Raw genomic sequence first — 25,891 nt, 5'->3', positions numbered from 1 at the left:
AGGTAAGGAAGGGGACATGACCTTAATACTGGTCAGCTGTACCTGGTCTACATGGTAGAGAAGGTAAGGAAGGGGACATGACCTTAATACTGGTCAGCTTTACTCGGTCTTCTTTGTAGAGAAGGTAAGGAAGGGGACATGACCTTAATACTGGTCAGCTTTACTCGGTCTTCTTTGTAGAGAAGGTAAGGAAGGGGACATGACCTTAATACTGGTCAGCTTTACTCGGTCTTCTTTGTAGAGAAGGTAAGGAAGGGGACATGACGTTAATACTGGTCAGCTGTACCTGGTCTACATGGTAGAGAAGGTAAGGAAGGGGACATGACCTTAATACTGGTCAGCTTTACTCGGTCTTCTTTGTAGAGAAGGTAAGGAAGGGGACATGACCTTAATACTGGTCAGCTTTACCCGGTCTTCTTTGTAGAGAAGGTAAGGAAGGGGACATGACGTTAATACTGGTCAGCTGTACCTGGTCTACATGGTAGAGAAGGTAAGGAAGGGGACATGACATTAATACTGGTCAGCTTTACTCGGTCTTCTTTGTAGAGAAGTTAAGGAAGGGGACATGTCCTTAATACTGGTCAGCTTTACTCGGTCTTCTTTGTAGAGAAGGTAAGGAAGGGGACATGACGTTAATACTGGTCAGCTGTACCTGGTCTACATGGTAGAGAAGGTAAGGAAGGGGACATGACATTAATACTGGTCAGCTTTATCTGGTCGTCTTTGTAGAGAAGGTAAGGAAGAGGACATGACGAAACAAAGTCCCAAACAAAGACAAATCAGGCCGGCTATTCAGTCACAGATTTTTTTTTTTAAGTCCGCGAATGTGCGAAAAAATGAAAAACCCGTAAGTGTTCACAAAAAATGTGCAAAACACCACACAAAGAAGTGCACTTAGGGGTGTGCTTTGTCCTTCCCCCGAAGGGGATGGACCTCTACCCTGATCCCCCGGGGCACGAAGCTCCTGACAGGGACAAGGTTCCCATGTGGTCCGCATGGCTGAAAGGCCTGGCGGACCCCGTTCCTTGTGGCCTGCCGAAGCCAGCCACTCAGTACTTGGTCAGGGGGTTCTCCCGAAGAGAAAACCCTCTAGGGACAGGGGAGGAAGGAACCAAAAGGCCACACATCCTCCCCCTAGACTTCAGGGAAGGCCCGAGGACCCACACCCTCCATCCTGTGAGAAAGAAAACACACACAAAAGTGAAAAGTGACAAACGTGGGAGGAAAAATAAATTAAATAAATAAATAAGTGGCCGTGCAATTGTGCACTGACCAGGCCCTGAGGCCCGTAGCAAAAATTGCCCAGGACTTAGCCAAAAGGCCTGGTCCTGAGGGCGCTGTGCAGTAAAAGTGTTGAAACAGTGACCATGTGCACGTTTCACACGTTGGGGTCCCACACCCAAGTGTTACTAAGAGCACCCCTGAGGTGACCACTCTCAGGGGGCACTGGTTCGCGGACTTTCTGCCTCCCCGGCCCCTGGCCAGACAAGGTAGATCCGTTCAAATCAGGAAGAACTGGGCCCCTCCGGTTTTCCAGCGGGAATTACTCCCGGGCCCCAGCAGCCTGTGGGCGCCTCGGTTTCTGTTCCAGCCGGTACTAGCCATCAGGACCCCCATCCTACCAGCAGGGGTACTATACAACCAATCATCCCCGCAAAGCAGGAATGATGGTGGAGCGCCCCTACTGGACACTGATAAGAACAGATACTACACTTGATATTAGCCAAAAGGCCGAGAAGCGATTCAGTCACAGATACTATACATCCCTTGGTGATGCCGGAACCCCCCACCTTCTCTCTGGTGGTTTTCTATATGGTGAGGGTAACATCTTCCTTCCCTCATCTCAGTGAGAACAAGAAGTACCAGCCAGTCCACACAATATACCAGCTGGAAGCACTTATTGCACTCTAAGACACGCCCCAAATAGCACAATCCTCGCCCCAGAGGCACTAGACTGGATTGGGGGCAGAGTTATGGCCACCCACAGTAACTCAATAAGTCATTTGGTGAGCCGTGAATGGACGGCCCTTGCATAATTAGAGGTGGTGTTTTGGTGCGCCAATTCGTTAAGTGCGCTGGAGTCTGGCCAGGACGCCCTGGTCACTGGGGGGGGGGGGGGACTAAGAAGGATTTTAGGAGAGATTAACTGTCCCAGGGACCAGAACTGAGATGTCGGTGAGTATAGTTGGCACCTTTCTGGGCCTTCGATAATTGAAACACGGCTGTAACTAGGCAATCCTTGGCTAAAGAAATATTTGGGGTTATTTAAACAGAGATTGGTGTAGGTATCAAACCCACCAAGGTCATCTAGTGGCCAGGGCAAAGATGCCAAATGGCACCCCCACCCCCCCACAATAAAAAATGCAGTACTAAACTGCACTTTAACCCCCCAAGCATCAGTTCTCTTTGCAAGCCAATGTTCTTCCCAGACAAAAATTCCCTCTTCCCCGCCAAAATCCCAACCCAGCAAAAATCTTAGCCCCCACCAACCCCCCCTCCCAGATCAAATCCCCCCTCTAAACATAAATCTTCCCCCCTCCAAATCAACTCCGCCTAGCAAAAGTCCACTTCCCCTCAAATTTCCCCTCTAAACATAAACATCTGTTTGCTTTCAGGCATTCAACTTCTCTCCCCACCCGCTGAAGGTGCTCCTGAAGGTGCTGCATGGAACATTTCAGGCTACATACTCTGGATCGGGGGCCAATCTCCATCTCTTGGACATGGCACAGGAGGAAATCAAGCACTACGCCAAAAAGATCTGGGAGTTTTTCAGGTAGCATCTTTCGTCATTCCCGGGACGGACCATTAGAGCCATGGACAGCTGAGCCGTTCCCAGGGACGGAAGTACTGAACTTCTGATGATTTTATTATTTGCAGAACATTAATGGCCATGAAAGCTGAGAAGGAACGTCAGACAAGCCCTGGGGTTCCGGAGGAGGAACTGAGGTGAGCGACAATATATATAGCTTACTATAGGACTTCTCTCCCACTAATGATTGACCAGAACTGAGATGTCACTTCTCTGAGGAAAGACTCAACTGTGTCTAATTTCCTATTTCTAGTGATGATCTGAATTCTCATACTGTGATCCTCCCCGCCATCCTCCCCCGATTCCACCCTGACCTCTTCATGCTGTACATGCTCTACCACGAACAGGAGGATACCCTCTACTGGCAGGGTATAGTCCGCCTGGGTCACCTGACTGACACCAAGCTGCTGGAGTTCCTGGATGTGCAAAGGTACCTATCTGTCTTTCCTATCTATCCATTTATCTATCTCGGCCCTTGTGCCCCTGTGCGTAAAGCCAGCTCCATAAAGACATGCATTGACCAGTTTGGGGTGGAGAACAGGTCCCTGCCCTCAACCCTACTGAACACCTTTGAGATGATTGACAATATTGAACCAGGTCTTCTTGTCCAATATCAATACCCGACCTCACAAATAAGTACAAATCCCCACAGAGCCAATCTTGTGGAAAGCCTTCCCAGAAGACTGGTGGATGTTGTAGCCACAAATGAGGGTCAGTTCCATATTAATGACCATGATTTGGGAATGGAATATCCACAAGATTGGTCATATTATCTATCTATCTATCTATCTATCTATCTATCTATCTATCTATCTATCTATCTATCTATCTATCCCCTCCAAATGTTTGAGTTCAGATGTTTCCATTGAAGGGTACACTTCCAAACGTGTGGTGACAGTTTGGTGAAGACCCTTTTCTGTTCCAGCGTAACTGTGCCCCTATGTACAAAGCCAGCTCCAAAAAGACATGGTTTGACCAGTTTGGTGTGGAGGAAGCTAAGTGTCCTTCACATGACTTCAACCCTATGGAACACCTTTGAGAGGAATTCGAACATTTGTGAGCCAGGTTTGACCAGTTTGGAGGAACTCGAGCGTCCTGCACAGAGCCCTGACCTCAACCCTACTGAACACCTTTGGGATGAATTGGAACACTGACTGTGAGCCAGGTCTTCTCATCCAACCTTAGTATCTGACCTCACAAATGGGCACAAATTCCCACAGACACCCTCCAACATCTTGTGAAAAGTCCTCCAAGAAGAGTGGAGGATGTTATAGCCAGAAAGTGGGACCAACGCCATATTATTGGCCATGGTTATAGAATAGGATGGCCAACAGTTTGGTGAAGAACCTTTTCTGTTCCAGCATGATGGTGCCCCTGTGTACAAAGCCAGCTCCATAAAGACATGGTTTGACCAGTTTGGTGTGGAGGAAACTAAGTGTCCTTCACAAAGCCCTGACTTCAACCCTATGGAACACCTTTGAGAGGAATTCGAACATTTGTGAGCCAGGTTTGACCAGTTTGGAGGAACTTGAGTGTCCTGCACAGAGCCCTGACCTCAACCCTACTGAACACCTTTGGGAGGAATTCGAACATTTGTGAGCCAGGTTTCCACAACCAACCTGACCTAGTACCTGACCAAACAAATGGGGAAAAATTCCCACAGACACTCCAAAAATTGTGGAACGTCATCCCAGAAGAGTGGAGGATGTTCTAGCCACAAAGGAGGGGCCACTCTCTATTATTGGTCATGGTTTTGGAATTGAGGGCAACTCCATATTAATGACCATGGTTTTGGAAGGGGGGGAGGGCACCATCATATTATTGACCATGGGTTTGGAATTGAGGACAACTTCATATCATATATAATGACCGTGTTCTTGCAATGGGGGGAGGGGGAGACACTCCATATCAATGGCCGTGGTTTTAGAATGAGGTGCAGCTCCATATTAATGTCCATGGTTTTGAAACAGGATGTGAGACAGCTCAACCTGCTAGTCTCAGTTTGGTGAAGACCCTTTTCTGTTCCACCATGACGGTGCCCCTGTGTACAAAGCCAGCTCCATAAAGACACGGTTTGACCAGTTTGGTGTGGAGGAACTCGAGTGTCCTGCACAGAGCCCTGACCTCAATCCTACTGAAGACCTTTGAAATGAATGCCAACGGTGATCCAGTTCTTCTCATCCAATCTCACAAATGGGCACAAATTCCCACAGACACCCTCCAACATCTTGCGGAAGGTCTTCCCAGGAGAGTGGAGGATGTTATAGCTGCAAGTTGGGGTGAACTCCATGGTAATGAGACGGAATGTCCACCAAGGTGTGACGGTCGGGGCTTCACAGACCTATAGTCCATCTATCTTGTCCACCATCATTTACACATTTCACCCATGGGGGGTTTTTTTCGTGTTTGTTCTCTCTTCTCTAGGCAGCTGTGGCCTCTTAAAGAAGTGAAACTGACGACCAATCAGGTAAGGGAGAGATGTACGTTTCCTGGCATGCTGCATACATCTACGTGTTATGGTGTCATGTGGTTGTCATTGACGTCTACAGAGAAGGTCCTCAGGCTGGGAGCGTCTCCACGTGTCGTGTTCAGATCTGAGGTCTTACTTGCCACGTTTCTTTCCTAATTCAGAGACGTTCCCTTTTCATTCCTTTCCTATGAATACAATATAACCTGATCCTGTGCTGCCCCGGAATATGTGGTGCCCAAAGCATGTGCCTGTTTGGCCTGTATGTTCCATACAGTGACCAATGCCTTCCATAATGTATCGACTAAAGAGTACCTGTCACCTAGGTAACGGATGCTCTGGTACCTACTGTATGTGATGGGTACTAGTAATAATGACTAAGCCCCGCCTCCTCCCGCTTATACTATGTATGCTGTGAGTCTTCTGCTCTATAACTAGTTCAGGTGCAATTCACTAAGCTATGACACACGTGAGAGTTCAGGGTCGGGAGTGAGTCACACAAAGTTCAGGGGTCGGGAGTGAGTGATGCAGAGTTCAGGGGTCGGGAGTGAGTGACACAAAGTTCAGGGGTCGGGAGTGAGTGATGCAGAGTTCAGGGGTCGGGAGTGAGTGACGCAGAGCTCAGGGGTCGGGAGTGAGTGACGCAGAGCTCAGGGGTCGGGAGTGAGTGACGCAGAGCTCAGGGGTCGGGAGTGAGTGACGCAGAGCTCAGGGGTCGGGAGTGAGTGACGCAGAGCTCAGGGGTCGGGAGTAAGTGACGCAGAGCTCAGGGGTCGGGAGTGAGTGACGCAGAGTTCAGGGGTCGGGAGTGAGTGACGCAGAGCTCAGGGGTCGGGAGTGAGTGACGCAGAGCTCAGGGGTCGGGAGTGAGTGACGCAGAGCTCAGGGGTCGGGAGTGAGTGATGCAGAGTTCAGGGGTCGGGAGTAAGTGACGCAGAGCTCAGGGGTCGGGAGTAAGTGACGCAGAGCTCAGGGGTCGGGAGTAAGTGACGCAGAGTTCAGGGGTCGGGAGTAAGTGACGCAGAGCTCAGGGGTCGGGAGTAAGTGATGCAGAGTTCAGGGGTCGGGAGTAAGTGACGCAGAGCTCAGGGGTCGGGAGTAAGTGACGCAGAGCTCAGGGGTCGGGAGTAAGTGACGCAGAGTTCAGGGGTCGGGAGTAAGTGACGCAGAGCTCAGGGGTCGGGAGTGAGTGACGCAGAGCTCAGGGTCAGGAGTGAGTGACGCAGAGTTCAGGGGTCGGGAGTGAGTGACGCAGAGCTCAGGGTCGGGAGTGAGTGACGCAGAGCTCAGGGGTCGGGAGTGAGTGACGCAGAGCTCAGGGGTCGGGAGTGAGTGACGCAGAGCTCAGGGGTCGGGAGTGAGTGACGCAGAGCTCAGGGGTCGGGAGTGAGTGACGCAGAGTTCAGGGGTCGGGAGTGAGTGACGCAGAGCTCAGGGGTCGGGAGTGAGTGACGCAGAGCTCAGGGGTCGGGAGTGAGTGACGCAGAGCTCAGGGGTCGGGAGTGAGTGACGCAGAGTTCAGGTGGTCATCCAGCATCATCTTAGCCCTTTCCTCCCCAGCCTAACTGTCCCTGGCCCCACCCCTTTCAGTCCTTGGGTTTTGGTTCTTTCAATCACAGAGGCTCAGCTTTACACGTGGGTGTTACCTATGCAAATACACTCTGCTTAGGAACGCCCACTCCTAAAGACCGACACCCACCTATCAAGGCATTTTGATATTTGCATAACTCCGCCCACAAGAGTACTGTGACATTGTCAGGAAGCTATTTATAGCCCCCTGCCGGCCCCTCCCACCAGCCATGATCTGCTTGCATTGCATAGAGAAGCACAGAGACCCAGCGATGATGTCACTGGGTTTAAATGATTTTATGTCATGAAACCTAGGGGTGGGGGAAGGACCAGGGAAGGCGACCAATAAGCGGACAAGGCCACGCCTTTCATGGAAGGGGGCGTATTCGGCATGGCTTTGTCTTTAACAAAACTGGCGATCCCCTTGCAGCTAACGTGAGCAGCGCAGCATGCGGCCGCTTGGCGTGTTTTGCGTCCGTTTTCTGCATGGAACGTTCCTGACATTATTCCTCCAATAAACATTTATTCTAAAACCAACCAAAAAAAAAGCTTTTGACGCCCTCATCGCCGTCTGACGCCCGGGGTGTGCGGAGGAGCCGGAATGTTCTCAGTGGCCCGCGGGCAATGCCAGTCCCCAACCCGCGGACAAAGGTGAGAGCCGGCATGGGGGGGGGGGCACATTGCCTGCATGGGGGGGGCACATTGCCTGCATGGGGGGGCAGGGCGTTCCATGGCCGGGTCTGGACTAATGAGGGTTGAAGGTCAGCTCCGCCCCAAACTGGGGCTTTAGTCGGCTTCTTCTGTTCTTCCCCACCCAATGCGCCATTTATACCCAACTGCTTCATCCAATGGGGACCCAGATGTGGTCCCCAGGATGAACCTCATTTATAGTCATGTGCATGGGCGGGCCAATGGGCAGGCTTAAAGCGGGAGGGGAGGGGCAAAATGTGTCGGACCGGCCACCTTTGCTGCTGGATTGACTGAAAGCTCTAGTGAGCTCCAGCGTCACGTGCTACTGAACTCCTATTGGTTACACTCAGGGCTTTGCAGGAACTCCCCCCTTTCTAGCACCCTTTGGCTCCACCCCCTACCCACCTCCAAACACCACCCTTTGGCTCCACCCCCTACCCACCTCTGAAACCACCCCTTGGTTCCACCCCCTACCCACCTCTGAAAACCACCCCTTGGTTCCACCCCCTACCCACCTGTGAACACCACCCCTTGGTTCCATCCCCTGCCCACCTGTGAACACCACCCCTTGGTTCCACCCCCTACCCACCTCCGAACACCACCCGTTGGTTCCACCCCCTACCCACCTCCGAACACCACCCCTTGGTTCCACCCCCTGCCCACCTCCGAACACCACCCCTTGGTTCCACCCCCTGCCCACCTCCGAACACCACCCCTTGGTTCCACCCCCTACCCACCTCCGAACACCACCCCTTGGTTCCACCCCCTACCCACCTGTGAACACCACCCCTTGGTTCCACCCCCTGCCCACCTGTGAACACCACCCCTTGGTTCCACCCCCTACCCACCTCCGAACACCACCCGTTGGTTCCACCCCCTACCCACCTCCAACCACCACCCCTTGGTTCCACCCCCTGCCCACCTCCGAACACCACCCCTTGGTTCCACCCCCTGCCCACCTCCGAACACCACCCCTTGGTTCCACCCCCTGCCCACTTCCGAACACCACCCCTTGGTTCCACCCCCTGCCCACCTCCGAACACCACCCCTTGGTTCCACCCCCTGCCCACCTCCGAACACCACCCCTTGGTTCCACCCCCTGCCCACCTCCAACCACCACCCGTTGGTTCCACCCCCTACCCACCTCCAACCACCACCCGTTGGTTCCACCCCCTACCCACCTCCAACCACCACCCCTTGGTTCCACCCCCTACCCACCTCCGAACACCACCCCTTGGTTCCACCCCCTGCCCATCTCCGAACACTACCCCTTGGTTCCACCCCCTACCCACCACCGAACACCACCCCTTGGTTCCACCCCCTACCCACCTCCGAACACCACCCTTTGGCTCCACCCCCTACCCACCTCCCAGTAACGCTCCTTCTAGAGAATATAGAACCAAAGTATAATTTTTTGATGCTAAATAATGTGTGTGGAATGTGTCAATAATAACAAGAAATGCAGGAAAATAGATCCCCAGCAGCCAGCAACTATAGATCCACCGAGAAACAATGGACCCCCCCACTTGTAACAAAAGACTTCCCAGCAAAAAAAAAAAACCTTCCAGCAACAATAGACCTCTCCCCCAGCCTCAATAGACACTCTCCAGCATCAATAGACCTTTCCCCCAGCCTCAGTAGACCCCCTCCAGCAACAATAGACCTCTCCCACAGCCTCAATAGACCCCCTCCAGCATCAATAGACCCCCCTCCAGCAACAATAGATCTCTCCCCAGCCTCAATAGACCTCACCCCCAGCCTCAAAAGACCCCCTCCGGCATCAATAGATCCCCTCCAGAAACAATAGACCTCTCCCCAGCCTCAATAGACCCCCTCCAGCATCAATAGATCCCCTCCAGCAACAATAGACCTCTCCCACGGCCTCAATAGACCCCCTCCAGCATCAATAGACCCCCTCCAGCACCAATAGACCCCCTCCAGCAACAATAGATCTCTCCCCAGCCTCAATAGACCTCTCCCCCAGCCTCAATAGACCCCCTCCAGCATCAATAGACCTCTCCCCCCAGCATCAATAGACCCCCTCCAGCATCAATAGACCTTCTCCAGCATCAATAAACCTCTCCCCCAGCAATAAAATATCCCCCTCCAGCAATAATAGATCTCCCCCAGCAACAATAGACCCCCCACCCACAGCAGGAGACTGCCAAGCAACAATAGACCCACCTAGCAAAAAGAGACCCCTCCAGCAACAATAGACCTCTACCCCAGCATCAATAGACCCACTCTAGCAACAATAGGTCTCTCCCCCCCACCCGCAGAAAAATACTTCCAAGCAACAATAGATCCACCTAGCAAGAATAAACCATTCCAGCAACAATAGGCCTATCTCCCAGCATCAATAGACACCTCCAGCAACAATAGATCCCCCACCCACAACAAAAGAATTCCCAGCAACAATAAACCATTGCAGCACAAATAGATCCCCTCCAGCAACAATAGACCTATTCCTCAGCATCTATAGATCCCCTCCAGCAACAATAGACCTATCCCCCAGCAACAAGAGACCCCCACCAGCAACAATAGAGCTCTCCCTCAGCAACAATAGACCCCCCACTCATAGCAAAAGAGCTCCCAACAACAATAGATCCACCACAGCAAGAATTCACCCCAACAGCAAGAATAGATCTCCCAGCAGCCGGGATCAATAGACCTCTCCCTCAACAGTAGATCCCCCCAGCAACAATTGACCCCCCCAGTAACATAGGACCTCCCCCAGTAACATAGGACCTCCCCCAGCAACAATAGTTCTATCATTAGTGAGTACATGTACACTGCAGGCCGACTTTCATTGGAACAGAGAAGTCGGGGAGCAGCGTGTGCTGTAGATCTCCATCTGTCGGCAGGAACACAATGTAACGGATGTTTCTTTTGCAGAGATATTCCATCGTGCGGCACAAGTGCTTCCAGTCCGCCACCGAGTGCCTGCAGAAGATCATGTAAGTGACACGGGTCCCGTGGGTTCAGTGTATTGTACGTGTCTGGCGTGTGCGTGTTCAGGAGACACGTGTGACTGAGGTTAGGGCCACCTCACACTATAGAACCGCAACCGGAACTGCGAGCGATGATGTGAACGACGACTGACAACCAGATCACCGACTTTGTGTGCGATTTGAATGCAGAAAAAAAGCATGTATGATGAATGATGTACGATGAACGGTGTATGATGAATGATGTATGATGAATGATGTATGATGAATGATGTACGATGAACGGTGTATGATGAATGATGTATGATGAATGATGTATGATGAACGGTGTATGATGAATGATGTACGATGAACGGTGTATGATGTACGATGAATGATGTATGATGTCCGTTGTATGATGAATGATGTATGATGTCCGTTGTATGATGAATGATGTATGATGAATGAATGATGTATGATGTCTGTTGTATGATGAATGATGCATGATGAATGATGTATGATGTCTGTTGTATGATGAATGATGTCCGTTGTATCATGTACGATGAATGATGTATGATGTCCGTTGTATGATGAATGATGTATGATGTCCGATGTATGATGAATGAATGATGTATGATGTCTGTTGTATGATGAATGATGCATGATGAATGATGTATGATGTCTGTTGTATGATGAATGATGTATGATGTCCGTTGTATGATGTACGATGAATGATGTATGATGTCTGTTGTATGATGAATGATGTCCGTTGTATGATGTACGATGAATGATGTATGATGTCCGTTGTATGATGAATGATGTATGATGTTCGTTGTATGATGTACGATGAATGATGTATGATGTCCGTTGTATGATGAATGATGTATGATGTCCGTTGTATGATGAATGATGTATGATGAATGAATGATGTATGATGTCTGTTGTATGATGAATGATGCATGATGAATGATGTATGATGTCTGTTGTATGATGAATGATGTATGATGTCCGTTGTATGATGTACGATGAATGATGTATGATGTCTGTTGTATGATGTACGATGAATGATGTATGATGTCTGTTGTATGATGAATGATGTCCGTTGTATGATGTACGATGAATGATGTATGATGTCCGTTGTATGATGAATGATGTATGATGTTCGTTGTATGATGTACGATGAATGATGTATGATGTCCATTTGTATGATGAATGATGTATGATGTCCGTTGTATGATGTACGATGAATGATGTATGATGTCCGTTGTATGATGAATGATGTATGATGTCCGTTGTATGATGAATGATGTATGATGAATGAATGATGTATGATGTCTGTTGTATGATGAATGATGCATGATGAATGATGTATGATGTCTGTTGTATGATGAATGATGTATGATGTCCGTTGTATGATGTACGATGAATGATGTATGATGTCCGTTGTATGATGAATGATGTATGATGTTCGTTGTATGATGTACGATGAATGATGTATGATGTCCATTTGTATGATGTACGATGAATGATGTATGATGTCCGTTGTATGATGTACGATGAATGATGTATGATGTCCGTTGTATGATGTATGATGTCCGTTGTATGATGAATGATGTATGATGAATGATGTATGATGTCTGTTGTATGATGAATGATGTATGATGTCCGTTGTATGATGTACGATGAATGATGTATGATGTCCGTTGTATGATGAATGATGTATGATGTCCGTTGTATGATGAATGATGTATGATGTTCGTTGTATGATGTACGTTGTATGATGAATGATGTATGATGTTCGTTGTATGATGTACGATGAATGATGTATGATGTACGATGAATGATGTATGATGTCCGTTGTATGATGAATGATGTATGATGTTCGTTGTATGATGTACGATGAATGATGTATGATGTCCGTTGTATGATGTATGATGTCCGTTGTATGATGTATGATGTCCGTTGTATGATGAATGATGTAGGATGTTTGTTGTATGATGAATGATGTATGATGTCCATTGTATGATGTACGATGAATGATGTATGATGTATAATGAATGATGTATGATGTCCGTTGTATGATGAATGATGTATGATGTCCGTTGTATGATGTATAATGAATGATGTACGGTGTATGATGAACGATGTATGATGAATGATGTATGATGTCTGTTGTATGATGAATGATGTCCATTGTATGATGAACGATGAACAATGTATGATGTCGGTTGTATGATGTATGATGAACGATGAATGATGTCCGTTGTATGATGTATGATGAACGATGTATGATGTCCGTTGTATGATGAATGATGTCCATTGTATGATGAACGATGAACAATGTATGATGTCCGTTGTATGATGTATGATGAACGATGTATGATGAATGATGTCCGTTGTATGATGTCCGTTGTATGATGTCCGTTGTATGATGTCCGTTGTATGATGTCCGTTGTATGATGTCCGTTGTATGATGTCCGGTGTATGATGTACGGTGTACGATGAATGATGTATGATGTCTGTTGTATGATGAATGATGTCCATTGTATGATGTCCGTTGTATGATGTCCGTTGTATGATGTCCGTTGTATGATGTCCGTTGTATGATGTCCGTTGTATGATGTCCGTTGTATGATGAACGATGTACGATGAATGATGTCTGTTGTATGATGTCCGTTGTATGATGAACGATGTATGATGTCCGTTGTATGATGAATGATGTATGATGAACGATGAACAATGTATGATGTACGATGTTTCGGGGTCCCCGTGCCTCGTCCCCTCTCCTGATTGTTCGCTGATCCTGAGGTCGATGTTTTCCTCCTCCAGCACCACTGTGGACCCAAGAGAGAAGCTGGAGATCATCCTGAAGACATACGAGGAGATCGAGCGCACCGTGTCCCGTGTGGTGGGCGAGGAGTATAAACTCCCGATGGACGATCTGCTGCCGCTCCTCATCTATGTTGTGTCCCGAGCCGGGTAATCGTCATTCACAGGAACTGCAAATCTGAGAAATAATTTCCTGAAATGTCATCATATCAGCAATGGGGTCACTAAAGCATCAGTGACTGTGTCTAGGCTGGGATGATGTCATCAGTCTGCTGTAGCGCCCCATCACTGGTGTCAGTGGGAGGAATAGTGTCCCATCATTGGTGTCAGTGGGAGGAATAGTGCCCCATCATTGGTGTCAGTGGGAGGAATAGTGCCCCATCATTGGTGTCAGTGGGAGGAATAGTGTCCCATCATTGGTGTCAGTGAGAGGAATAGTGCCCCATCATTGGTGTCAGTGGGAGGAATAGTGTCCCATCATTGGTGTCAGTGGGGGGAATAGTGCCCCATCATTGGTGTCAGTGGGAGGAATAGTGTCCCATCATTGGTGTCAGTGGGGGGAATAGTGCCCCATCATTGGTGTCAGTGGGAGGAATAGTGCCCCATCATTGGTGTCAGTGAGAGGAATAGTGCCCCATCGTTGGTGTCAGTGGGAGGAATAGTGCCCCGTCGTTGGTATCAGCGGGAGGAATAGTGCCCCGTCGTTGGTGTCAGCGGGAGGAATAGTGCCCCGTCGTTGGTGTCAGCGGGAGGAATAGTGCCCCGTCGTTGGTGTCAGCGGGAGGAATAGTGCCCCGTCGTTGGTGTCAGCGGGAGGAATAGTGCCCCGTCGTTGGTGTCAGCGGGAGGAATAGTGCCCCGTCGTTGGTGTCAGCGGGAGGAATAGTGCCCCGTCGTTGGTGTCAGCGGGAGGAATAGTGCCCCGTCGTTGGTGTCAGCGGGAGGAATAGTGTCCCGTCGTTGGTGTCAGCGGGAGGAATAGTGCCCCGTCGTTGGTGTCAGCGGGAGGAGTAGTGCCCCAAAGGGCTGCCTCCAGCCCCCAGGCCCCAGTTTGGTGAGTACTGCCTGGTGGTTAGTATAGCCGGGAAGGGATTCGGATTTGTTTGGACTTCTTTTTCTCTCAGTTGGATGGTTTTGTGATCATCTCATTGTCTTCTATTTCAGGATACAACATTTAGGAGCTGAAATCCATTTTATTCAGGACCTGATGGACCCCAGTAACCGGGGCGGCATCTACGACTTCCTACTGACGGCATTGGAGGTGAGTGGTGGGACTTCATGTAGAACGGCCGGTAGAGACCCTCCTGTCTTAGATCGTGTTGTAGGAACATCTCCCACCTCACGTGTCCTCATGGCCAGCAGTAGGTGGTCCCTTGTTGGTCGGGACTCGTCCCGTAATATTGAAGATGGTTCTTAGGTCCCCCAAGCCAAGTCTTCAGTTCTGACTGGTGATAGGAAGACACCCCAGAATATATCTCCACCCATCCCATCACCATGGAAAGGGAGATGGCAGATGTTGATTATCCAAGGTCAGAATGGAAGGTGTGAAACTTGTGCCAGGGGGAGCTAACCCTTCCCTTCTATGGTGGTAAACACCAGCCAGGGACACTAACCCTTCCACGGTATGGTGGTAAACACCCACCAGGGACACTAACCCTTCCACGGTATGGTGGTAAACACCCACCAGGGACATTAACCCTTCCCTGGTATGGCAGTAAACACACGCCAGGGGAGCTAACCCTTCCCTGCTATAGTGGTAAACACCAGCCAGGGGCGCTAACCCTTTTCTTGTGTGGTAAAGACCTGCCAGGGGTATTAACCCATCCTTGCTATGGTGGTAAACATTGGTCAGGGGTGCTAACCCTTCCTTGCTATGATGGTAAACACCCACCAGGGGACCTAACCCTTCCTTGCTATGGTGGTAAACAACAGGGTAGGTCGCTAGCCCTACCCTGCTAAGCTGGTAAACACCCGCCAGGGGTGATAACCCTTCCCTTCTATGGTGGTAAACATCCTCTGCCAATTGCTGTGTTGTGTATAAAGAGGGAAATGTTGTGAACTCTCTGCTGTTCCTCTGTCTCTGCAGTCCTGTTACGCACACATTCAGAAAGACGAAACTCGGCTGTTCAAGTGACGAATCTGAGAGGAACACTGCCTCATCGCGCCGCACGAATCATGGCGCAACGCTCAAGATGCGTTCACTGTGACGTCTCCCCTCCCCCCCGGAAGGATGACGCCGCGGCTTGCTGGGAGAACGTCGGGAGTCCATCTTTATATCATATTAATGACTTAGATCCCGCCTACAGTATAAACTCAATGAGCGCATCACAGGAAGCAGATACGGGTGCAGTATATAGATTGTATATACCCCGCCTTAGAGTGCCGGGGAACCTTCACCTGCTGGCCAGGACTGGTATTGCAGTGACGCTAATTGTACTTTATATTAGAGAAGCGTTCTGTTTTATAGTAAAAAAAAAAAAAAACAATGGCCGTTGTGTTGATCAGGATGACGACTGCCGATGTTTGGCACACGAGTTTTACCGGTAAGCCACATTGGCATTGTACGAAAAGTAGCGTTTTTGTTAATAAAGTTAAAAGGCCCATATACACTAGATGTCCAAAATTGTGGATTGTAAGGATTGAGTCCAGGTCTGTCCATGGAAGGGGACGTGTGGAGATGTTTCACACAATCGTGCTAGTGATCTCCAACGGTTTGGTGAAGGACCTTTTCTGTTCCACCACGACTATGCCCCCGTGTACAAAGCCAGACATAGTTTGAGAAGTTTGGTGTGGAGGAACTCGAGTGTCCTGACCAGACTCCTGACCTCAACCCTACTGAACACCTTTGGGATGAACTGGAACACTGACTGTGAGCCAGGTCTTCTCATCCATCATCAGGACCTGACCTCACAAATGGGCATAAATCCCCACAGACACCTCCAAAATCTTGAGGAAAGTCTTCCCAGAAGAGTGGAGGATGTTATAGCTGCAAGGGGAGGAGGGGAACTCCATATACATGGCCATGGTTTTTTTTAAAAGGATGGCCAATAGCTCAACCTTCTGGTAATAGTTGGTGAAGACCCTTTTCTGTTCGACCATGATGGTGCCACTGTGTACAAAGCCAGCTCCATAAAGACATGGTTTGACCAGTTTGGTGTGGAGGAACTCGAGTGTCCTGACCAGAATCCTGACCTCAACCCTACTGAACACCTTTGGGATGAACTGGAACACTGACTGTGAGCCAGGTCTTCTCATCCATCATTAGGACCTGACCTCACAAATGGGCATAAATCCCCACAGACACCCTCCAAAATCTTGAGGAACGTCTTCCCAGAACAGTGGAGGATGTTTATAGCCACAAAGGAGGACCAACTCCATATTAATGGTTATGGACTTGGAATGGAGGGCAGCTCCATATTAACAGACATGGGTATGGAATAGGATGGCCAACAGATCAACCTTGTGGTAACAGTTGGGTGAAGACCCTTTTCTGTTCCACCATGACTGTGGCCCTGTGGACAAAGCCAGCTCCATAAAGACATGGTTTGACCAGTTTGGTGTGGAGGAACTCGCGTGTCCTGACCTCAAACCTGCTGCACACTTTTGGGATGAATAGGATTGCCGATTTGTGATCCATGTCTTCTCATCCAACATCAGTTCCTCACAAATGGGCACAAATCCCCACAGACACCCTCCAAAATCTTGAGGAAAGTCTTCCCAGAAGAGTGGAGGATGTTATAGCCACAAAGGAGGACCAACTCCATATTAATGGTTATGGAATAGGATGGCCAACAGATCAACCTTCTGGTAACAGTTTGGTGAAGGACCTTTTCTGTTCCACCATGACTGTGGCCCTGTGTACAAAGTCAGCTCCATAAAGACATGGTTTGACCAGTTTGGTGTGGAGGAACTCAAGTGTCCTGACCAAAATCCTGACCTCAACCCTACTGAACACCTTTGAGATGAACTGACTGTGAGCCAGGTCTTCTCATCCATCATCAGGACCTGACCTCACAAATGGGCAAACATCACCACAGACACCCTCCAAAATCTTTAGGAAAGTCTTCCCAGAAGAGTGGAGGATGTTTATAGCCACAAAGGAGGACCAACTCCATATTAATGGTCATGGATTTGGAATGGAGGGCAGTTCCATATTAACGGCCATGGTTATGGAATAGGATGGCCAACAGATCAACCTTGTGGCAACGGTTTGGTGAAGGACCTTTTCTGTTCCACCATGACTGTGCCCCTGTGTACAAAGTCAGCTACATAAAGACATGGTTTGACCAGTTTGGTGTGGAGGAACTCAAGTGTCCTGACCAAAATCCTGACCTCAAACCTGCTGAACACCTTTGGGATGAATAGGATTGCCGATTTGTGATCCATGTCTTCTCATCCAACATCAGTTCCTCACAAATGGGCACAAATCCCCACAGATACCATGAAAATCTTTTAAAAAGCCTTCCCAGAAGAGTGGAGGATGTTATAGCTGCAAGGGGAGGAGGGGAACTCCATATACATGGCCATGGTTTTTTTAAAAGGGTGGCCAATAGTTCAACCTTCTGGTAATAGTTGGTGAAGACCCTTTTCTGTTCCACCATGACTGTGCCCTTGTGTCAGAGTCAGCTCCATAAAGACATGGTTTGACCAGTTTGATGTGGAGGAACTTGAGTGTCCTGCACAGAGCCCTGACCCCAACCCTATGAAACACCTTTGGACCTTAACCGTACCGAACTCCTTTGGACCTTAACCCTACCGAACTCCTTTGGACCTTAACCCTACTGAACACCTTTGGGATGAACTGGAACACCAATGGTGAGCCAGGTCTTCTCATCCAACATCAGTATCTGACCTCATAAATGGGCACAAATTCCCATAGACGCCTCTTCCCAGAGGCATGGAAGAAATTATAGCTGCAATGGGGGGTCAACTCCACATTAATGGTCATGGAGCAATGAGGGCAACTCTAGATGAATGGCCTTGGTAATGCAATGGGATGTCCAACAAGTTCATAGAGTGGTGATGGTCAGGTGACCACAAACTGATGGCCACATCAAATAAAGGATTGACCTGTGTTCAACATATTTTTTTTGTGCAGTAGGCCTGGGCTATACAGATAATCATTCTATAGGGTAGCTGTATCTCCTAGAAGAGCCATTCCCACCCAGTGTTCTGTGCAACTAAAGGGTTCCTCTACCGAATATTGGGGTTCCATAAGCTATCATTGGTTGATCTCCCATTTCAGAGCCAAAGCCACTTGGCAGAGCAGCAGCATGAGACCTTTTTAGCTGTCTGTAAAGGTGACATTTGGACCACTACTGTAAAGGATTCTTCCAACAGACCACCAATGTAAGGGGCATGTTCCCCAGTGACCCCCAATAACTTGGTTTTAGCCAGGGTTCTTTGAATGCTGGGAATTATTTCAAGGGTTCCACTAGTTATCAGGTCCCCTAGTGGTCGGCAACCACAGCAAATGCTGGCCCAGGGCCATCCTACTGTGAGGTTGTGGAACATGTTGGGATTAGGGTTTGCCGACTCTACGACCTTCAGGGAAGGCTTGTCAACAGAAAGTCCTTCAACGTGGATGCAGATCCCTCTTCCCCATAACGAATGTCCGGTCATTTTTTGCTTTTCCGATTACTTGCTGGATCGGGAATGTCATACCACATCCCAGTCTCAGGGAACATCTTTCGGATGACATTTATAGACACCCTGCATGGAGGGGTTATCAGGGTTAGTCGATTTTCTAATCTGTATCTTTGCACCTCCATACCCCGAAGGTCCTCATGAGTCAGACCGAGCCTACTAAGAGGGTATCTCCCACAGCACCTCATTACTACATAGTGAGGAACTCCATGGCTTCTTCTTCCCAAACTCCTCCCTTCTCTTTTATACCTTTTCTCAGGGAAGAAGTCCAGACCACGCCACTTAGGGAACAGAATGGAGTAACCCTAAAAGGGGTCCTAACCCCCGCTTACACACTGGTTGAGAAATGTTGCCCTAGAGGCTAAGACGTTTTCATATTTAGGTTCTAGGCTAGCTGGGAATGTGGTGGCCATTCATGACAGGCCATTGGAGATGCGACTAGGACCATTTAGTGCTAGGAGTACCCAGTATTCTGATGTTGGCCTTCAAGTTGCACCAATTGTTTTAGGAGGACAACGTTCACTAAGCACGATCTTTCATTGCTCCTGATTCAGACCTGCTCGGCTGGGGGAGGTGTTTCAGCAAACAGGTCCTACTGGTTTCTGAATCCTCCCTCATCTGTAGGGCGGAGCGGAGTTTGAGCGAATAGCGAAGCTTCTGAGATGACAACGGACCTGCGTGGTCAGCCGAGATGTGAAAATACTACAGAAGTCAGCAAAAGTCAACGTTTCGGTATGTTTGGCACAGGGGCAGCCTGACAAAACACTCAGGCATTACCCAAGGGCCCAGGGTCAGTAGGGGGCCCCACGAGATGCCCCTGGTACCTTTCGTTGGATTTTTCATAGGCTTTTTTGGGTGTTGGTGAGGACACGGGCCCCGTGATCCCCTATTTCCCAGGGGCCCCATGAGTTGTCAGTCCGCCCCTGGTTTGGCATCACTATATACAGATCTCTTAAGCCAGGGGTGGGCAACTGTGGCCCTCCAGCTGTTGGTGAACTACAAGTCCCATCATGCCTCTGCCTTTGGGAGTCATGCTTGTAACTGTCAGTTTTGCAATGCCTCATGGGACTTGTAGTTCTACAACAGCTCAAGGGCCACAGTTGTCCTCCCCTGTCTTAAGAAAATCAATTTGCAAAGTTTTATTATCTGGAGATCCTGCCAGTGACGGCACTTCCTGTTGCAGGCTGACAACGTTGAGCCACAGCCTTGTCATTAGCAGTAATGTTGTCAGCCTGCTGTGTGCGATCCCTCCCATTGGCCATTGAGCCGGCCATCAGGTCTGCAGGGCAATGGAGAACTGTGCAGTACGGGCTGAGAATGGGGAGGCGATGGCTTGGGGCCTGTTCTGGCATCATGGTTCATTGCATTCAGTCCCAGGATCACTGAGCCAGTCCCACCAGTCTCTGTACCAGAGGAGCTTACACTCTAATGTCCCCTCCCCCACAGTCCCACCAGTCTCTGTACCAGAGGAGCTGACCCTCTAATGCCCCCTCCCCCACAGTCCCATCAGTCTGTACCAGAGGAGCTTACACTCTAATGTCCCCTCCCCCGCAGTCCCATCAGTCTGTACCAGAGGAGCTTACACTCTAATGTCCCCTCCCCCGCAGTCCCATCAGTCTGTACCAGAGGAGCTTACACTCTAATGTCCCCTCCCCCACAGTCCCATCAGTCTGTACCAGAGGAGCTTACACTCTAATGTCCCCTCCCCCACAGTCCCATCAGTCTCTGTACCAGAGGAGCTTACGCTCTAATGTCCCCTCCCCCACAGTCACATCAGTCTCTGTACCAGTGGAGCTGACGCTCTAATGTCCCCTCCCCCACAGTCCCATCAGTCTCTGTGCACCGGAGGAGCTTACGCTCTAATGTCCCCTCCCCCGCAGTCCCATCAGTCTCTGCACTGGAGGAGCTTACACTCTAACGTCCCCTCCCCCACAGTCACATCAGTCTCTGTACAGAGGAGCTTACACTCTAACGTCCCCTCCCCCACAGTCACATCCGTCTCTGTACAGAGGAGCTTACGCTCTAACGTCCCCTCCCCCACAGTCACATCAGTCTCTGTACAGAGGAGCTTACGCTCTAATGTCCCTTCCTCCGCAGTCACATCAGTCTCTGTACCAGAGGAGCTTACGCTCTAATGTCCCCTCCCCCGCAGTCCCATCAGTCTCTGTACCAGAGGAGCTTACACTCTAATGTCCCCTCCCCCACAGTCACATCAGTCTCTGTACAGAGGAGCTTACGCTCTAATGTCCCCTCCCCCGCAGTCCCATCAGTCTCTGTACAGAGGAGCTTACGCTCTAATGTCCCCTCCCCCGCAGTCCCATCAGTCTCTGTACCAGAGGAGCTTACGCTCTAATGTCCCCTCCCCCGCAGTCCCATCAGTCTCTGTACCAGAGGAGCTTACGCTCTAATGTCCCCTCCCCCGCAGTCCCATCAGTCTCTGTACCAGAGGAGCTTACGCTCTAATGTCCCCTCCCCCGCAGTCCCTTCAGTCTCTGTACAGAGGAGCTTACACTCTAATGTCTTGATGGACATGCTCCATTTCTATCAGCCTACAGACAGGAAGTGATGTCACCGTCAGGATTTGAAGGGAAGAAAATTTGCAACAAATTTACAAAACCGTAATCTTGGTAATGAATCTGCTCAGCGAGACGGAACGTCACAGACCATCGATCTGCGGTGTGGATGAGATTGCTGGGTGTGTGATCGTTCGTACGGAAGGCTGACCATGGAATGGGATCTCAGCGCAGAGAAACGTCCCGAGAATTGCGCGTTGCGGCTCGCGTTGACTTTTTGTGTCAGGAAAGCCCCAACGTATGGCACGGCATCGGCATGGTGTACCGGGGCCCCTGGGGGCCCAATCTCGTCTTCGGGTGATCACATCTGAAGTATTTCTATTGTATTTCTGAATGGATGGATTGCGAGGAGAAGAGCGCCGAGCGCAGCGGGATCCTGTGATTGGTCGGTCACACTGACACTACGTTCTCCTTCATTATTAATGTATTGTTGTTGCTGAATAAATCCTTTTATCAATCTGCAGACGCCGATCATTTCTGTACAGAGATCCCTTCTGGGGGGGTCACAGGTCAACAAACACGACAGGTTTTCATGCTATCACTGGCCTGGCAGAAGGCATGTAAGTGGAGCCCGGTGGGCTGAGGCGGCCCTTGTCCTCTTATAGGTCTCAGCAGGGCAGAGGATAGGGGTCAGCGGGGCAGAGGACAGGGGTCAGTGCTGGCAGGGCAGAGGACAGGGGTCAGCGGGGCAGAGGACAGGGGTCAGCGGGGCAGAGGACAGGGGTCAGTGCTGGCAGGGCAGAGGACATGGGTCAGCAGGGCAGAGGACAGGGGTCAGTGCTGGCAGGGCAGAGGACAGGGGTCACCGCGGGCAGGGCAGAGGACAGGGGTCACCGCTGGCAGGGCAGAGGACATGGGTCAGCAGGGCAGAGGACAGGGGTCACCGCGGGCAGGGCAGAGGACAGGGGTCACCGCTGGCAGGGCAGAGGACATGGGTCAGCAGGGCAGAGGACAGGGGTCACCGCGGGCAGGGCAGAGGACAGGAGTCAGTGCTGGCCGGGCAGAGGACAGGGGTCAGCAGGGCAGAGGACAGGGGTCAGTGCTGGCAGGGCAGAGGACAGGGGTCAGCAGGGCAGAGGACATGGGTCAGTGCTGGCAGGGCAGAGGACAGGGGTCAGCAGGGCAAAGGACAGGGGTCACCGCTGGCAGGGCAGAGGACATGGGTCAGCAGGGCAGAGGACAGGGGTCACCACTGGCAGGGCAGAGGACATGGGTCAGCAGGGCAGAGGACAGGGGTCACCGCTGGCAGGACAGAGGACAGGGGTCACCGCTGGCAGGGCAGAGGATAGGGGTCAGCAGGGCAGAGGACAGGGGTCACCGCTGGCAGGGCAGAGGATAGGGGTCACCGCTGGCAGGGCAGAGGACAGGGGTCAGTGCTGGTAGGGCAGATGACATGGGTCAGCAGGGCAGAGGACAGGGGTCACCGCTGGCAGGGCAGAGGATAGGGGTCAGCAGGGCAGAGGACAGGGGTCATCGCTGGCAGGGCAGAGGATAGGGGTCACCGCTGGCAGGGCAGAGGACAGGGGTCAGTGCTGGCAGGGCAGAGGACAGGGGTCACCACTGGCAGGGCAAAGAAGAGGGATCACTGCTGGGAGTGCAGTGTACAGGGATTCTGCTGGCAGGGCAGAGGACAGGGATTCTGCTGGCGGGGGGGGGGGGGGGTATGTGTATGTGGGTATGAGGATGGGTGGGTATTTGAGCGGGGAGTATGTGGGTGGGTGGCTGGGTGGGTATGTGGGCGGGGGGGTATGTGGGTGGGTATGTGGATGGGTGGGTGGGTGGCTGGATGGGTATGTGGGTGGGTGGCTGGGTGAGTATGTGGGTGGGTATGTGGATGGGTGGGGGGGTATGTGGGTGGGTGGCTGGATGGGTGGGTATGTGGATGGGTGGGTATGTGGGTGGGTGGGTGGGTGGGTATGTGGGCGGGGGGGGTGGCTGGATGGGTATGTGGGCGGGGGGGTATGTGGGTGGATGGGTATGTGGGTGGGTATGTGGGTGGATGGGTATGTGGGTGGGGGGTATGTGGGTGGATGGGTATGTGGGTGGGTATGTGGGTGGGGGGTATGTGGGTGGATGGGTATGTGGGTGGGGGGTATGTGGGTGGATGGGTATGTGGGTAGGTATGTGGGCGGGGGGTATGTGGGTGGATGGGTATGTGGGTGGGTATGTGGGCGGGGGGTATGTGGGTGGATGGGTATGTGGGTGGGTATGTGGGCGGGGGGTATGTGGGTGGATGGGTATGTGGGTGGATGGGTATGTGGGTAGGTATGTGGGCGGGGGGTATGTGGGTGGATGGGTATGTGGGTGGGTATGTGGGCGGGGGGTATGTGGGTGGATGGGTATGTGGGTGGGTATGTGGGCGGGGGGTATGTGGGTGGGTATGTGGATGGGTGGGTGAGTATGTGGGTGGGTGGGTGGGTGGCTGGATGGGTATGTGGGTGGATGGGTATGTGGGTGGGTATGTGGGCGGGGGGTATGTGGGTGGGTATGTGGATGGGTGGGTGGGTATGTGGGTGGGTATGTGGATGGGTGGGGGGGTATGTGGGTGGGTGGCTGGATGGGTGGGTATGTGGATGGGTGGGTATGTGGGTGGGTATGTGGATGGGTGGGGGGGTATGTGGGTGGGTGGCTGGATGGGTGGGTATGTGGATGGGTGGGTATGTGGGTGGGTGGGTATGTGGGCGGGGGGGGTGGCTGGATGGGTATGTGGGCGGGGGGTATGTGGGTGGATGGGTATGTGGGTGGGTATGTGGGCGGGGGGTATGTGGGTGGATGGGTATGTGGGTGGGTATGTGGGCGGGGGGTATGTGGGTGGATGGGTATGTGGGTGGGTATGTGGGCGGGGGGTATGTGGGTGGCTGGGTGGGTGCAGTGAACACACAGAGTACAGTTGCAGTAAAAAGAACTTGTATTAAAGTCAAAGTTCGATCCTCACGAACATTCCAGCGGCACCCGACCAGGAACACTTACATGATGTAACAGAGGAGGTCTCAGATGTGCTGACAGCGTCTGTCTCAGAGGTCAGAATGCAGCCAAATGGGCGTGTCCCCATCCTTTCCCTGCTCATCTGGACCCTTCCCCCGACGCTATTCCCTGCCCCAACACCCGCACTGCCCCCACACAGAAATACGCGCCAAACGCGGGAGCCAGGGTCGGAAATAGACTCTGCCTGACCCAACATGGCCGCCAGAGTCCCATGAGGCAGCAGCATCCAACCGGATAGCTTCCCCAGTCACCCGGGAACCATAGAGGAGCCATGTTCCTGCTGACTCCCTCTCCCTCTGCAATGCTGCTGCACTGAGCGCCACCTGCAGTGGAGACAGTAGACTGCACCCGCCGACAGGCGAAGCACAGAAAACGATGGTGAGCAGTGACCGGATTTCCCTGCTTTCAGCATTGCTGCGAAGCAAGACTGCCGCTACTGGAATGATAGAATTTTTATACTGCAGTAAAAATCTATTTTTTGGGTCCAATGAGGAACACAGGAAGTGTTTAACCACTGGGAGGTCCAAAAGCGCTCCAACTGGGGGGTGGGGGTGGGGGGTGCACAACGCAACACACAATATACAAAGAACTGGAGGGGGGGGGGATGGGGACCGCCTGTGTAACCAATCACTGCCCCCCCATAGAACATTTACTGCAGGAGAGTGGCACAAGCAAGCCGGATCACATACACGGACATCATCCAGCGGGGGGCGCTGCAGACAGGGGATCAAGTGATTACTCTGCGGTCACAGGGTCAACCAAGCTGTTAGGAATGAATTTCATTCCTAACAGCTGTGATCCCAATAGTGATGCTGTGATTGGCCCACAGCTATCACATGGTACCGGGGCCAATCACGGCACCCGGTACCATGTAGCAGCTGTGGGCCAATCACGGCCCCCTGTACCATGTAACAGCTGTCGGCCAATCACGGCACCCTGTACCATGTAACAGCTGTGGGCCAACCACGGCACCCTGTACCATGTAACAGCTGTGGGCCAGTACCAGCACCCTGTACCATGTAACAGCTGTGGGCCAATCACAGCACCCTGTACCATGTAACAGCTGTGGGCCAATCACAGCACCCTGTACCATGTAATAGCTGTGGGCCAATCACAGCACCCTGTACCATGTAATAGCTGTGGGCCAATCACAGCACCCTGTACCATGTAATAGCTGTGGGCCAATCACAGCACCCTATACCATGTAACAGCTGTCGGCCAATCACAGCACTCTGTGCCATGTAATAGCTGTGAGCCAATCACAGCATCACTGTTGGCTAATCACAGCTGTGATTCCAATAGTGATGCTGTGATTGGCCCACAGCTATCACATGGTACCGGGGCCAATCACGGCACCCGGTACCATGTAACAGCTGTCGGCCAATCACGGCACCCT

The 25,891-nt window shown here is 51.2% G+C and overlaps 1 protein-coding gene and 1 pseudogene across 2 annotated transcripts in view; one reads left to right on the top strand and one right to left on the bottom strand.

Moving 5' to 3' along the window:
- The window catches only part of LOC149435948 (ALS2 C-terminal-like protein), a 91,104-nt gene extending 75,204 nt beyond the window's left edge, over nucleotides 1–15,900 (top strand). Inside the window, exons 20-28 of one of the 2 annotated variants that reach the window (XM_089662231.1) lie at nucleotides 2,616–2,773; nucleotides 2,878–2,946; nucleotides 3,063–3,239; nucleotides 5,234–5,276; nucleotides 7,395–7,496; nucleotides 10,431–10,492; nucleotides 13,292–13,441; nucleotides 14,456–14,552; nucleotides 15,378–15,900. In XM_089662231.1, coding sequence (XP_089518357.1) covers nucleotides 2,616–2,773; nucleotides 2,878–2,946; nucleotides 3,063–3,239; nucleotides 5,234–5,276; nucleotides 7,395–7,496; nucleotides 10,431–10,492; nucleotides 13,292–13,441; nucleotides 14,456–14,552; nucleotides 15,378–15,425 — 906 coding nt within the window. In that variant the 3' untranslated portion in view covers nucleotides 15,426–15,900. The remainder of the gene's footprint in view (nucleotides 1–2,615; nucleotides 2,774–2,877; nucleotides 2,947–3,062; nucleotides 3,240–5,233; nucleotides 5,277–7,394; nucleotides 7,497–10,430; nucleotides 10,493–13,291; nucleotides 13,442–14,455; nucleotides 14,553–15,377) is intronic. The other variant, XM_089662232.1, reaches the window with a different exon arrangement.
- Nucleotides 1,626–1,743, bottom strand: LOC149435949 (U2 spliceosomal RNA; annotated as a pseudogene).
- Nucleotides 15,901–25,891: the final 9,991 nt, after the last annotated feature.

The sequence above is a fragment of the Staurois parvus genome, unplaced genomic scaffold (assembly GCF_062004578.1).
Source record: "Staurois parvus isolate SC_StPar_1 unplaced genomic scaffold, SC_StPar_1.0 ptg001445l, whole genome shotgun sequence".
In the NCBI taxonomy this organism is placed as follows: domain Eukaryota; kingdom Metazoa; phylum Chordata; class Amphibia; order Anura; family Ranidae; genus Staurois; species Staurois parvus.
This window is presented reverse-complemented; position numbering and strand designations above follow the sequence as displayed.